Source organism: Phaseolus vulgaris, chromosome 1 (assembly GCF_051622355.1).
Source record: "Phaseolus vulgaris cultivar YP4 chromosome 1, ASM5162235v1, whole genome shotgun sequence".
NCBI classification, from domain to species: domain Eukaryota; kingdom Viridiplantae; phylum Streptophyta; class Magnoliopsida; order Fabales; family Fabaceae; genus Phaseolus; species Phaseolus vulgaris.
The window spans coordinates 23,437,270-23,452,957 of record NC_143498.1 but is presented as its reverse complement, the minus strand read 5'-3'; the positions used below and the strand labels follow the sequence as shown (position 1 = coordinate 23,452,957).

Sequence of the window (15,688 nt, the reverse complement as noted above, 5' to 3'; positions counted from 1 at the left end):
TGATTTGAAAGGACGAAACATTGAAGATTCATGGTCACTTTGACAGTAAGAAAGTCCTAGGAATATCATTATGTATTTTGTTAGCTTCTGCAACATTCTGACTGACATGTTTACTAAGTCTCTCAACAGGTGTTGTATTTATAAAATTTGTAACAAGCTTGTCTCATATGATACATATGCTCCAACCTATGAGTGGGAGTGTTAGATATATGATATGATTTGATGGGGATATTTCTCTATAAAATCACATCCTATCTCCCTATTAATGTGATCAAGTCATATCTCTAAACCTTCCCCTCAAGATGGAGCATATCTATAAGATAAACTTGTTAAAAATGGTCAGAGGGCAGATATGGGTAGATGACACATTGACTGCCAAAAAAAAAAAATGTTTAAAGAAAGTAGCAGTTGCTGGAAAAAGAATTATTACAGGTCATGGCAATTGCTGGAAGAAAAAATTCTCAAAGGAAATGACAGTTGCTGGAAAGCAAAAATGCTCAGAGGACACAACAACTGTTGGACAGCAACAATGCTTAGAAATCATGATGGCTTTGAAGAAGCAAAAATGCTCAAAGGACACGATAGTTGTCGGAAAGGTAAATTGTTTAGAGAGTGTGGTGACTACTAGGAAGCAAAAAATGCTGAGAGGGTTTTGCAATTGTCAAAGAGAAATCACATAGCAAGGCAGCAACAGTGATGGTAACTAGCTTAAAAAGCTTGTAGGAAAAAAAGGACTCGCTCTAAAAACGTTGATGTTGCCTAAAAACATTGAACAATACTTATTAAAGAAATATCGGTGTTAAACAATACTCTTAAAAAATGTCGACAATAAATAGTACTTGTCGAAAAAACATAAGTGGTGAATATTACTCATCGAAAAATGTTGGTGGTAAACAATAACACTACCTAGAAAAGAAAGCTCAATGGAAAGTTGTCAGCAATGAACAGTAACTCCAGTGGTGAATTGTGATGGTGGTGATGAACAATGTATGTGGCATGAACAATAACTACAGAGTCAAATAACATAAACTGGAAAACTTATACGGTTTCTAAAAAAGTTACTCCTATGAGCTATGGGTCGACAGGGAAAGCATAAATTTGGGTTCCTTTTTTCTTAGGCTCTCAATATCCTGTTGAAAGGAAGAAAACAGGTCACAGGGGATGGTAATGCTCCAGTACCATGTTGACAAGGGATAAACTAAGAAGGAATGTAATGAATTCTTTGTGTTGGGTACATACATGAGTATTCTTATTGATAAGAAAGAAGTGATAGAATAATAGGGAAAAAATGAATATTTAATAAAGGGAAATATTTGGAAAGATATTTCCCAATCAAATCACATCTTAGGAAGTGAATTTAGGCTTAACTCAATTTTACAAAACCGGTTTTCAAGGTAATGATTGCACCCACTTATATATCATAATTTGACCATATCTTTAGCAGTGTTATCACTTTTTGGTTATTATTGGTGCCATGGCGGAAGGCGGTGGCAATGTGGTTTTCCCATGGCGACCACTTTTGGCATCTCGGGATGCTAACGTAAAATGAAAATATCGAAAAAGGCGGAGAAAAAGACGGTGGCAGTGGCGCAAGGTGAGCTAGGGCAGTGGCGGAAAATGAAGAAGGGACCGTGCGGCGCATGAAGATAGAAGAGCTAAACAAAACCCTAATAAGTTTGGGCCTTTGGCACATTCCAACTTTTAACTAATAAAATCCTAAAACTCTAATTATTCATATAAAATTTGAATGTGCTGCAGCTGCATGAACTCTTAAACCTAATTTAGAGTTCAAAACCTACTTAAAATTAGGTTTTTAGGCCTATTTTTGGCCCAATTAAAACATTATACTTTTTAACTAATAAGACCCTAAAACTCTAATTATTCAAATAAAATTTGAATGTGCTGCGCTTGCATGAACTCTTAAACCTAATTAAGAGTTCAAAACCTACTTAAAATTAGGTTTTTTTGGCCTATTTTTTTCCCAATTAAAACATTATACTTATTGCAATCCACAACACATTTTTTTATCTTTGCCACAACACCTTCCGCCCTAACCCGTTATAATTTCCGTTATAACTTTATAAAGGATTTATGGGGTCTCGGATATGATTCGTTATCCGATATCGATAACACTAATCTTTAGTTGATATGAGATATGCAACACACTTCCTTACACCAAAAATTAGACATCTCAAGCGTGAAACTAGATATTTGTAGGTGATCCAATGATGGTTAGATAGTGGTTCCACAAATAGGCCATTAAACCTTATTAAAATAGATTTTGATACCATCTTAGAAAGTTGATTTAGGACTTACTCAATGTTATGAAATTAGCTTAAAAGGTGAGGTTTGCGTCCAATTATTTGTTTTAATTTTATCATATTTCTAGTCAATGTGGGATCTTCAACATTAACAAATATGTATACTTATTCTGACAAATTTCTACCTTTAGGATGTTGCAACTTGCAAATATAATCTGATCTAATTTTGGAAATTGATGCAATTGCTCCATCCATTCCCATCCATATGTGGGACATACTATATTCTGGGATGTTTATTTACACATTTTGTACTTGTTGGTTGTCCTTTTATTAACAAATATAAGCGTTTTAAGTGCTTGATGTGTGCCATCTATAGTGGATGCTGGTTGGCTGTTTTGTCAAGAACATTTCATGAAGTGCAACCTTAGTTGCTTTCCAAAAGTAGATCTGCTTCACTTATGCAATTTCACTTCTTCCTTTTATTCAATGCAAGGTGATAGTACTACTTCAATACAATGGAGTGCCACACACACTGCCTCTACCGTGATAAATGTGCCCTGGATCTTTTGATGGAACTCGTGCATCATATAAATACTTAGTACACAAATTTATTCTTAATATGATGAAAATCTCTGTTTGGATTGATCAACTCAAAAGTTAAATTGTGTTATGTAAAAAGTTATTCGTGCATCATATATGTAAAGAGTTGACATTGACAATTTGACTTTAATGGTATGCATTTGACTGTTTTTCTGGAGTAGCTGTTCTCAAAGCAATTAGAGGATACAATGGAGAAGTTCGCCCTCGGAGAAATAAAAATCCTTATCTGCACAAATATAGTAGAAAGTGGGCTTGATATTCAAAATGCAAATACCATTATCATTCAGGATGTTCAGCAATTTGGCCTTGCACAGTTATACCAGGTTTTGTTTTTTCCTAATTTCACTATTATTTTTTATTTAGAAGTTCTCATATTTTTTGTTGCTGACTCCAAACATTGTTTAGAACTGGTTATTGTTATTAAATTTGTTCTGTAATATGTATTTTACTATCACCAGGTATACTTCATGAGCTTTCATTAATACAGATCATCATACATATTTTTTTTTCAAATTTCAGATCATGTGCTGGAGTAATTTTTTCCTCTTTTACAATCAACTTAATATTGTTTCAAACAAGCCTGTTTTTGATAACGATGAAAGAAATTGAAAGTGAAATGTCAGAATTACATGGATTTTGTTAAAGGAGGAAAAGAGGGAAAAAGGAGACTATGGATAATAGTTTCTTATGCTTATTGATGTGATGCAAAAGGAAAAATGGACTAACTCTGAATCAAATAAGGAAATGAATAATGAAATTCAAGGAAAATGGTTTGGAAACCACTTCAAGAGGCCATCCAAGATATTCTAACTTATTTTATGATTCAGTAATGATATATTTTATAGGTAATTCTGACATAAGTATATGATGGAGGAAATACGAAATTCCACATAGTAGCTCTTGAACAATTCCAGCAATGACAATTTTACGCCATAATTACCCTCTAGAAGCCTGTACATTAGTCACATTATAAGCTATAACTGTGTAATTCGAAATTAATATAACAATAACTTCCTAATAAATTTATAATACAGAATTATAAATACCCAAATCAGATTCCTGTACGGAAGTAGCCTTGTCCTCAAGGCTGAAATAAGGATGTTGTTCCTTGCAGATCAATATTTTTATTTTATTTCATCTATGAAACGCTGAGTTCACCTTCTCCTCCATGATCATCTTTCCCATAAATAAGCACCCTTAACTTCCTTTATAAAACACCTATGAAGTGGCCCAAATGGTTGGATGCATAGAAAACAACATTCTTCCCTCCTGACATTTTCCTGACAATGTATGCATAGTGGCAATGTTTCAAAATGACAAATCTTGTGAATTAATAGCAACAGAACCTGCACTTGCTCCCGCTGTATTTCCACCCTATTTCGCACTTAGAGAAGAATAGAGTGCTGTTATTTGACTCAATTAATACTTAATTCAATGGTTATGCCCAGAAACAGCTGACTGGTCAGGCCTGGTGTTCTCTTGTATGAAGTTGCCTCCCTTCTGCTCTACTTGTGGCATACTGCACCAAATATGGATTTCAATTGTTTGGACCCAACATCATACTATCACCATATAATTCATTCTTAATCTTTATGGCTAAATGATGCTTCTATGCACCGTTGCAGATCCGTTCTCATTTCTCTTCTGATCACCTAATTCAAATGATTCGTAAAATTATCCAAAGCCCATATTTCTTGAATCTCAATTAATTCCTGCACGAACTCCACAGATTCAGTTTGATAATGTTCATATGGATTCAGTTAACTACTAGAAAACTTCTTCAATAATTCTTCTTAGAAAATCTCCTATGTCATCTCCGGTAATCAGTTCTTCAAATATCTAATCTTTTATGAAAGTCCCATCAATACAAATGAAGGCCATGGATAACTTAAACTTTGGTTTAGTTTTTGTCTTTTGAAATTAAAAAAAACTGTCAGCCTTGGCCAGCTATGCACTGGATCTGGTCCACCTAAATTGGGTAATTCTACTTTCTGACCACCTTTCTTAAAACATCTGAATTTCCCATCTTTAAGACTGGAAGAACAAGTGACAAAAGGCTGAATATATCTTGTACAGTAGAGTCACATAAAGTTCAAAGGACTGTGGCATGAGGGAACATATTAAATATATAAAATTATTCTCAAGCTTTCAAATTATAGATCAGGCTTTTGTGATAGTTAATGCATGACAAATATGATGATGTAACTCGTAGTAATAAATGAATATGATAGGAACTTGGACATTATGGGGTGCCCAAGTCCCACATTAGTAGTATGGGATGCTCTTTTGAGTATTTAAGTGTTTGGTTCTCCCTCCTTAATAGCTAGCTTTTGAGGCTGGTTCTCCAAGTGCTTGGGTACTTATTCTCTTAGGGGAGGTGCTATGATAAGAACTTGGGTATTATGGGGTATCCAAGTCCCACATTGAGATGTATGGGATGTTTGATGGAGTATTTAAGTGTTTGGTTCTCTCTCCTTAATAACGTACAAGGTTTGGGTTCCCCAAGTGCTTAGATGTTTGATGGAGTATTTAAGTGTTTGGTTCTCTCTCCTTCATAACTTACTTTTAAGAGTGAATTCCCAAGTCTTTGGTACTTGTCAGTATATTTACAAAGTTATGCAGATGTAAAAGCAAGTAGAACCTGTATGCATTTTTTTAAACTTTTTCAAACTTTTTTTACAGCACAGGAAATCAGACCATGCTGTTAATTAGTTTTTATTTGTTCAATATTTCTAGTTGCGTGGAAGGGTTGGGCGAGCAGATAAGGAAGCACATGCATACTTATTTTATCCTGACAAAGGCCTGCTTTCTGATCAAGCATTGGTATGTTTCTCATCAATCTGTACCTTTTATTTGTAGAACATATATCACAAAAGAATATCGGGTTCATCAAACTTGGTATATTCCATACTTCATTAATATTCCTATCACTAAATTGATTCTTTCATTTCAAATATAGAAAGTTAGGTACTAAACAATTGCTTAAATCCAACATTCTCCTTGGTGTTCTCCCATAGGAGAGGCTTGCTGCTATTGAAGAATGTCGTGAACTTGGTCAAGGCTTCCAACTAGCTGAGAAAGACATGGGTATAAGAGGTTTTGGTGCAATTTTTGGTGAACAACAATCAGGAGATGTTGGAAATGTTGGTGTTGATCTGTTTTTTGAGATGCTCTTCGAGAGCTTGTCCAAGGTAAACTTTGATTTGTGATGTGTATTTTGGCGTGTGGCATTGGTCTTAGACTAGTTAAAATAGAAGAATTTTTGGTCGTCTGCCTGTTAGTTTTGGGCTTATCCTATTCTTCTTTCATTTCTAGGTTGAAGATCACTGTGTTGTTTCAGTTCCTTATCACTCGGTACAGGTATGTTTGATGTACCACAAAGGATTTATTAGAATAATTAAATGCTTTATACGTGTTTATCTGAATGCTGATATATACAGTTCCACAAGTCAATTCTGACGATGTTTTTCTCTTGCTTGAGGTGAAACAGGAAAATGTAAAATGCTGTTGCAATTAAAGATTTTCCTTGAAAACCGAGAAAATATGATTTTATAGTTTGCATTTATCTCTTTTTGGTCATCTATCATAACTTTTATAATAATATAATAATGTCAAACACACGAAAGTAATTACTAAATAATTATTGGTGCCATTGGGGTTAGATGATATAATGAACTCATTTTGTTGTTTGGATCTGTTTGTTGAACTTAAAGACTAATTTTGTTATTTGGAATCTTTCCTCTGTAAGTTGAACTTACAGACAAGATTTTGAATGATAGTATATCATTTATATAATCAGTCCTTAGCAGAATGAATTTTTCTCTTTTGTAGAACTCTTTCTTATTTGCTTTGGAAGTTTTTTTATTCTTTTAATTGTTCAAGCAAACTTTTGGATTAATTTGTAGTTCTATTAATTAAGGGACCATTTTGATTTTTTTTTTAATTATTTTTTAGTTAAAACATGATTGAAAGAAAGGCTATATTGTAGTTAGATTAGTTTTTCAAGAAAAAAAGTAGAACATAAAAAGTTGTTTTAATGCTTTTCTCACAATCAAATAAGGGGTTGTCTATGGAATGAGGTAAAAATGTTTTATTGGAAAATAAAGTATTTATTTTATTAAAAACGCCAAAATCATTTGCCAAAGTCATTTTATGTATACTTTTAGTAATTTAAAACATTTAATAGGCACATTTAAATATTTACTACTTCAACAGCGTGCCTTTGGGCACTCAATAGAATATTCCATCAAATAAATAGTATCTCACTCTAGGTATACACTTTATTCAACTATACATGTGAATAGAAAATAGCCAAATTAACATTGAATTGTGAATACAAACCGTTCAAAGCCTACACCGAAATGGTCCTGATAATATTCTTCCTGGTGTTCTCTTCATTTCTAGTGTCTTTGTACTTATGTAGGTATAATGTGTATCTGGCATCTGTATAAATGCATATAGTAGAGATTTTGTGGTTGATGCATTTTCTACTTTATTATTATTTAGGTTGACATGAACATAAATCCTCATCTCCCTTCTGACTACATTAATTATCTGGAGAACCCTATGAAAATTTTAAGTGATGCTGAGAGAGTTGCCGAGAAAGACATCTGGAGTCTGATGCAATTTACAGAGAATTTGCGCCGCCAATATGGCAAAGAGCCTCGCTCCATGGAGATTTTACTAAAGAAGCTTTACATGAGGAGAATGGCGGCTGATTTAGGGATAAGCAGAATCTACTCTTTAGGGAAGATGATCTTCATGAAAACAAACATGAGTAAAAAGGTATTCAAGCTGATGACAGAGTCCATGGCATCAGATTTACATAGAAAGTCGTTGGTTCTTGAGGGGGACCAAATTAAGGTATTCCAAAGAATTTCTTTATCTCTGAATTCTTTATATTGATGAATTTTGACATCTCTTGAGATCTGCCTTTGTATTTTGTTCATTTTTTTGCCTTATTTTACACATGAAATATGTAATAGTATATAATTAATTTGGTCATTTTATTGATAGATATTTTTATGCATAAAATTCCATTCAATTTGTATAGAATCACGAAGCATAATTTTCTTTTGGTCTGAAATTAATGCATTTGGACAGGAAGTTCGTTTATGCTTCATTTTCAGTCTCTTTGGATACAAAGCTAGAAGAGCTTTTTGAGAGCTCCTATACTAGACAAAGCTCTATATTTTGAATTAAGAAACTCTTAAAAGTGCTTTTAGCTTGTATCCAAACAGGCTCTTTGCTTATATTGTTTTAGCATCAAGACTGCCCATGTCATTTCTTCCAAAGATGATGTAATATTAAGGCTCTATCGCCTAGGACACCCTAATTTTGCTTACATGGAAAAGTTGTTCCCCTTTTTTTCAATAAAAAATCCAATTTGTTCAATCGTGGGTCAGTTAGCCACTAAATCTTATTATTCTATCCAGATATATAAAACATCATACCCATTTTCATAAATTCAGTGATGTATGGGGGCCTTCTTGAGTTAACAGTTTGATAGAGTACATATAAGCATTGGAAGCTTAAACAACATAATAGTGAGAAGACTAGATAACAATTAGAATCTCATCCTTGTCTTAAGTCATGAATTGAATCCATGAGAGGCTTGAATCAAGGATTCCATCAACACAATAACGTATATGAGATAAGAACAAGAAAAGGAACACAAAACAACATAAGGAAAAATTAAGAACATGATGACTGAATATAGTTCAGAAGTAGGTGAGAATATAAAAACAAGAAATAAGAATAAAAAATAGAATAAGAAATTGAAGACAAGTTGAAAGAAATAGATGAAATGTAATCCTGATGTATTTACAAATGTGATTACAGTCTCAATTTATAGATTGTTTACAACGTAATTAAGGAAAGAAATAATAGGTAATTAAAGCTATACAAATCAAATCAAATGACTAAAAGATATCAAATCTGTCCTAATAAATAGAGAATGAACATTGCACTTAATTACGGAATAATTATCTCCTAATTATTCAACACTCCCCCTCAAGTTGGTGAATGTATATCTATCATTCCTAACTTGCAAGTAAGATCTTTGAAGTGTTTTGTGGGAAGTCCCTTAGTAAACATATCTGCCAATTGGAGTCTTGAAGGAATGTACTCGGTGGCTATAAGACCATTATCCAACTTCTCCTTAATGAAATCTCGGTCTATCTCTACGTGCTTTGTTCGGTCATGTTGAATTGGATTGTGTGCAATACGGATGACAAACTTATTATTTCACACCAAACCCATAGGAGATTCATATTTTATTTTGAGGTTATCGAGTATGATCTTCATCCATAATAGTTCACAAACCCCTTGAGCCATGGCTTTAAATTTTGCTTCTGCACTTGATCTTGCAACTACATTTTGTTTCTTGCTCCTCCATGTCACCAGATTTCCACCCAGGAACGTACAATAGCCTGTGGTGGATCTCCTATCAACAATTGACCTTGCATAGTCAGCATCAATATATACTTTCATGGATAAGTTTTCCCCTTTTTTGAATAGCAATCCTTTCCCTGGAGAGGCTTTTAAGTACTGAATAATTCTATTTACTGCTTGCAAGTGTCTTTCTCTTGAATCATGCATGAATTGACTAACCACACTAACTGCATAAGCTATGTTTGGCCTAGTGTGTGATAGATAAATGAGTTTTCCCACAGTCTTTGATATTGTGTCTTCTCCACCTTTGGATTTTCCTCATCATTCTCAATCCTATGATTTTGCTCTATTGGCACTTCGGTGGTCTTGCAATCCAACTTACCAGTCTCTTTGAGGATATCAAAGATGTATTTCCTTTGAGAAATAAAGATGTCCTGTCTATAGTAAGCAACCTCTATCCCAAGGAAGTACTTCAGCTTCCAAAGATCCTTCATCTGAAATTAAGCAACCAGTCTCGCTCAAAGTTTGTTTTTCAATCTCATCATCACCTATAATAATCATATCATCTACGTAGACCAAAAGTATAGTGAGTTTACAATTTTGTGAATGTTTTATAAATAGAGTATGGTCACCTTGTCTTTGTCAGTACCCCAAAGATACCATAGCTTGAGTAAACCTTCCAAACGAAGCACAAGGTGATTGTTTAAGACCATATTGGGCCTTCTTAAGTCTGCACACCTTATTTTCTTCATCAATAGCATCATAACTAGGTGGAATCTTCGTGTATACTTCTTCCTCCAAGCTTCAATGCAAGAAGGCATTTTTAACATCAAATTGATGCATCTCCTAACCAAAGTGTGCTGCCAGGGAGAGAATAATCCTAACTGTATTCATTTTTGTCACTGGAGCAAAAGTCTCCTCATAATCAATCCCATAGGTTTGAGCATACCCTTTTGCAACCAACCTTGCTTTATACCGATCCAGTGTGCTATCAGACTTATACTTAACTGTGTATATCCACCTACAACCCACTGCCTTCTTATCTTTTGGTCTCTCTACAATTTCCCAAGTCTCATTACTTTCTAATGCACTCATTTCTTCATTCATGGCTCGAACCCAATTCTCATATTTTAAGGCTTCTTGTACTGATGTAGGGATTCTGATAGAATCAATAGTTGAAAGAAAACTCCGGTGTTGCATAAAAACTTTTATGTAGACACAAATTGATATTTGGTAGAAAATATTTTTTCTTTTCTCTAGGAAATAGATAAATCATTAGGTTAGGTTCAAAAGAATTATTTAAGGTGTCCTCAAGAGTCTCAAGGGTACGAGTTCTTACCTCCGGTTCGAACAATTGAAGTTGTTCGACCAGGACGGGTTCCTGTTGCGTTTGCTGATATTATTTCCAAAATATTTGTCCTCATTATTTTTCTCTGGTAATGATGTGGGTGTAGGATCTTTGTCATCCTCCCTAAGAATGGAATCCTACAACAAAGGAAAAGGTGGCAACTCAAGAACCTCAGATTCTTGAATACTCTCCCCCTGAAGTTGAGAACTAGGAAAGAAAGACTCTGTTTCATGAAAGGTGTGACATCCTTGGAAACATAGACTTTACGACTTTGAGGGTGATAACATTTGTACCCCTTTTTGTTGGGGGCATAACAGATGAAGACACATTTGATGGCGCGAGTATCTAACTTACCCCAATAAGGACTATGAACATGGACAAAAACAGGACAACCTAAGACATGATTCTGAAAGCTAGTCAACATGGGAATAGAAGGATAAAATGTGGTCATAAGCTGAATAGGAGTAGCACCCTTTAGAACCCGAGAAAGTAATCTATTAATCAAATAAGTGGTAGTCAGGATTGCTTCCCCCAGTAAGATCTAGGAACAGACGTTTAGAAAAGTAAAGCTCTAGTAACCTCAAGAAGATGACGGTTTTTCCTTTCAGCAATCCCATTTTGATACCAAGTTTAAATAAATAGATGAAATGTTTGAGGCTGTTTACAAATGGGGTCTGGTACCAAGTTGTTGCGAAAACATCAACTATAGAATGAGTGGAATAAGTATGTTCTAGGGTATATTTACTATGCAAGTTATGATACTGTTTAAGCTCATTAATTTTTGATAAAATAGGATCAGCTTCTGCATCTATTTCTGAAACATCCTGCCAATAGGGTCTAGATACAAGCTGCAACTCTTTATCTTCCTCTTTTCTCGATAACACATCTGCCACCTTATTTGAAGCTCCCATTTTATATACAATGTCAAATTCGTATACCAAGAGCTTCACCAACCAATTTTGTTGATTATGTTTAATAATCCTCTACTCTAATAACAATTATCTTGAACTTTTTTGTCTTAATAAGTTGGGTCGCTAATGTTGAATAGCTAATGTTAAAGCTATCAATTACTTCCTGTTTATAGACTTATTTAAGGCAGTATCTGATAACGGTTTGTTATATTATATTTAAGAGAGAGAGAACAGAAACAAAAAAAGAAAATTTTGTATTGATAAAAAAGTACAAAGGAACAAAGATTCTCTTTATATAGAGAGTGAAAAGAAAGAAAGTTGGAATTACATCCTTTTACATGCTTCCTCAGCTCTAGGGGGAGAGCACTTTTGAAGCTAAGTCTTCTGAATCTCGAGTCATCTTTTGTCCCAATCATATAGGAACCGTATCATGCTGATACCACTCTCGGTACTCCTAATACTTCTCTCGAGACATCTGCAGATGTCTTTGAAGCTCTTCCTAACAAGGGCAACTTTGTTCCCAAATTAAGGTCAATTCTAGGAACTAGTCATCTAGAGAGTTTCTCCTATATACAATATCAAAGGATACAAAAGCAACCTAAACTGATCCAAAAACAACTCCAATCATCTAAGCTAGGGTAACTTTTCCTTCTTTTGGCACCCTTTAAACTTTTGAAAAATTCCTTGAATAATAATTGTGAGCCTGACCTTGATGACCTGTCCATTTCTTTGAGAAGAGGAACTCTGTCTTGTACCAAGTACCCTATTTCTCAATTTGTGACCACTAAACATCTATATATGCAACACCAGATTTTTCTCTCAGCCATTGATGCAAATAGAGTCCCTACATCATTTCAAGAAGTATTAAAGGATGAAAATTGGGTTCAACTCATAAATGAATAGACGGATGCCTTAGAAAAGAACCAGCCAAAGGAAATTGATGACAGACCACTCAATAAAAAGGTAGTAGGATGAAGATGAGTTTATAATGTAAAGTATAAATTTGGTGGCACACACTCAATAAAAAGGTAGTAGGATGAAGATGAGTTTATAATGTAAAGTATAAATTTGGTGGCACATTAGACTGTTACAAAGGAAGGTTAGTTGCTAAAAGATATACTCAAGACTTATGTTGTTGATTATGAGGAGATATTTGCTCCAATAACAAAGATGAATATCATTGACAACTTATTTTGGTTCGGAATTGCAACAATCTGATGTGAAAAATGCTTTCTTGCATGGACTTTTAGAGGAAGAAGTTTACATGGAAATTCCTTTAGGTTTTCAGTCTATTAAAGAAGGGAATAAAGTGTGTTGGTTGAAGAAAGCCTTATATAGACTTAAGCAGTCACCTTGTGCTTGGTTTGGTAAACTCACTCAGGTTATGATCTCGATGGGGTATCGATAGAGTAAAGGTGTACATACCCTGTTCATTAAGCATTCACCAGAAGGTAAACTTATATTACTCTTGGTCTATGTTGATGATATGATTGTTGCAAGAGATGATGAACATGGAAAACAAATCTTGAAAGAAAAGCTTGTTGCTCAGTTTGAGATGAAGGATCTAGGAAAATTAAAGTACTTCCTTGGGATAGAAGTAGCTTACTCTAAGAAATACATCTTTATCTCCCAAAGAAAGTATGTTCTTGATCTTCTCAAAGAAACAAGTAAGATTGATTGCGAGACCACTCAAGTTCCTATAGAACAAAACCATAGAATTGGGATTGATGAAGGGCAATTCTATGAATAAAGGTCATTATCAAAGACTTGTGGGGAAACTCATTTACTTAGCCCACACTAGATCTGACATAGCCTATGTTGTGAGTGTAGTTAGTCATTTCATGCATGATCCAAGGGAGAGACATTTACAAGTTGTGAACATAATCCTTTGATATTTGAAGACAAGTCCAGGAAGGGGATTATTGTTAAAGAGGAATGAAAAATTGAAAAGGAGGTGTATACTTATGTAGATTATGCAGAGTCTGTCACAGATAGGAGCTCCACCCCAGGATATTGCATGTTCTTGGGTGGAAATTTGATGACTAGGAGAAGTAAGAAACAAAATGTTATTGTAAGGTATAGAGCAGAGCTGAATTTTTGAGCTATGGCTCATGTGGTGTGTCAATTTTTATGGATGAGAATTATTCTAAATGATCTTAAAGTGATATATGAAGAGTCTATGATAATGTTGTCAAACTCGTAAATCGTAAGAGAATCAGGAAAGAGATAAAAGATCGTAACTCGAGTATTGTAACTCGACTCGTAAGAGTTACTAAGAATTTTACAATATATACTTATAGATAACTTAAAGAAAAGATTAGAAGTCTGATGTGGATTAGAATTATTGGGCACTTATAATATTTTAAATAGGCCAAGTAAGAACCAAATAAACCTTGTTTAATTAGGGTTTTAAATTAATATTATTGCTCACTTCCTCTAGCGATTGCAGAACACTTCTCCAATGACTTAATTTGAATTAGGGTTGCAATGGGTTGGGTATTAAAAATGGGCCAAGGCCCACATGTTTGAATTAGATTTTCTGAAATTATGGTTTATTTTTGGGCAACAACTCCTTCATTTTCATGCACCACACACGACACAACTTCCCATTTAATTTCTTCATTTTCTACCACCGTCACAGCCTCATCAGAGCGTGCGTTGCTGCTGCCGCCACTGCACAAGACCATTTAAGTCGTTGCACAAGATCATCGAATCTTCTCCCCGCTTGGGTTTTAACTGGAGCAACCAAACTCCATTTTTTTGGCCAAAAATGGCTGCGCACGAGTCACGATCTAGGATTGGCAACCTCAGTCGATCCACTGAGCCATGTGACACCTCACTCGATCTACTCCAATTCCGATCCGTTAGCCGATTCACCTCGACTGGCCCTCCAAACTAGCTGACTCGTGCGAGAATGCGAGTAAACTTGCGATCTTGGCAACATTGGTCTATGATTTGTTATTGTCATAATAAATCAGCTATTAGCATTGTTCACAATCTAGTTCAGCATGATAAGACCAAGCACATAAAGATAGATCAACAATTTCTTAAAGAGGAATTGGACAACGACCTTATCACTACTTATGTCCCATTTGGGCTTCATTTAGCATATTGTTTCCAATAGGCCTTCCCATTGAACAATATCATGATTTCATCTGCAAGTTGGGAATGATAGATATCCACTTGAGAGGAAGTGTTGTTAGTAGGATATTAAGTGTCTTGTTAGAAGCTATAACAAGTCGTTAGAAGATTTTAGATATCTATTTATAATCAATATTTTAGGTTTAGAATTCTCTATATAGAGAATTATGATTTATGGTTTCAAATTAATCAATTGAAATAAAATCTTCTCTCATTTAGATTAATCATTTTCAAGTGACGCTGAAGAGAACCTACAATAGATCTATAGGAAGTTCATCAAAAAGGAAAATCAGAACCTCTTTTGATAGTTTGCAATTAGAGACCATAAGGGAAGAAATAAACTTAGCTTCAAACATATTAGATCCATGTAAAAGATCATGAAGATATTTGCTTTGGGTTATAGAATAAGGAACCGCCCTGAAGAGTTCTAACTTTTATTCCAAAAAGTAATCAAGGTGACCAAACTGCCTAAAGAGGGAAGGCAAAATTAAGTTGATTGATAATCCTTTGAACAAAAGTAGAAGAACTATCTGTTATAATTATATCATCAACTTAAACTAGCAAATAAATAGTGTTAGTTTGACATTGATAAACAGTGTTCCTTGTTGTTTGGCAAGCCATTGATAAACAGGGTTTAGGGCTTGCTTCTAACCATAGATAGCATTGTCTTGTTTGCACGCCAAAGAAGGACCAGAAGATGCAAAATCTGGAGGTTGTTGCATGTAAAATGTTTCATCTAAAACACCATTTAAAAAAGCATTATTAACATTTAGTATAAACAAGAGGCTAACGATTACTATTTGCCAAAGACAATGTAATATGAATTCCGGTTTGATGATAGGGGAGAAGATTTAATGAAAATCATAGCTAGGTTGTCAATGAAAGCCTTTAGCTACAAGATTAGCTATATACTCGTTTAAAGAGCCAACAACATTTTTTTACCATTTATATCAAGAGTTATGTGTCCAGTATTTTCTCTTTTTTTCTGGCCATTTGTATCTAATAATGTAGTTTTTTTTTTTTGCATTATGCAT

General features: G+C 34.4%; 1 protein-coding gene across 4 annotated transcripts in view; it reads left to right on the top strand.

The window, feature by feature from the left end:
* LOC137813747 (DEAD/DEAH box helicase) overlaps positions 1-15,688 on the top strand; it is a 29,557-nt gene that overhangs the window by 12,893 nt on the left and 976 nt on the right. For 3 of the 4 annotated variants that reach the window (XR_011081503.1, XR_011081502.1, XM_068616161.1), the window contains exons 8-12: positions 3,023-3,184; positions 5,598-5,684; positions 5,879-6,052; positions 6,177-6,221; positions 7,368-7,724. Coding sequence is in view for 1 of the 4 variants with exons in the window: in XM_068616161.1 (XP_068472262.1) it covers positions 3,023-3,184; positions 5,598-5,684; positions 5,879-6,052; positions 6,177-6,221; positions 7,368-7,724 (825 nt within the window). In the remaining 3 variants the exon portion in view is untranslated. Of the gene's footprint in view, positions 1-2,754; positions 2,860-3,022; positions 3,185-5,597; positions 5,685-5,878; positions 6,053-6,176; positions 6,222-7,367; positions 7,725-15,688 lie in introns of those variants that run through there. The other variant, XR_016520319.1, reaches the window with a different exon arrangement.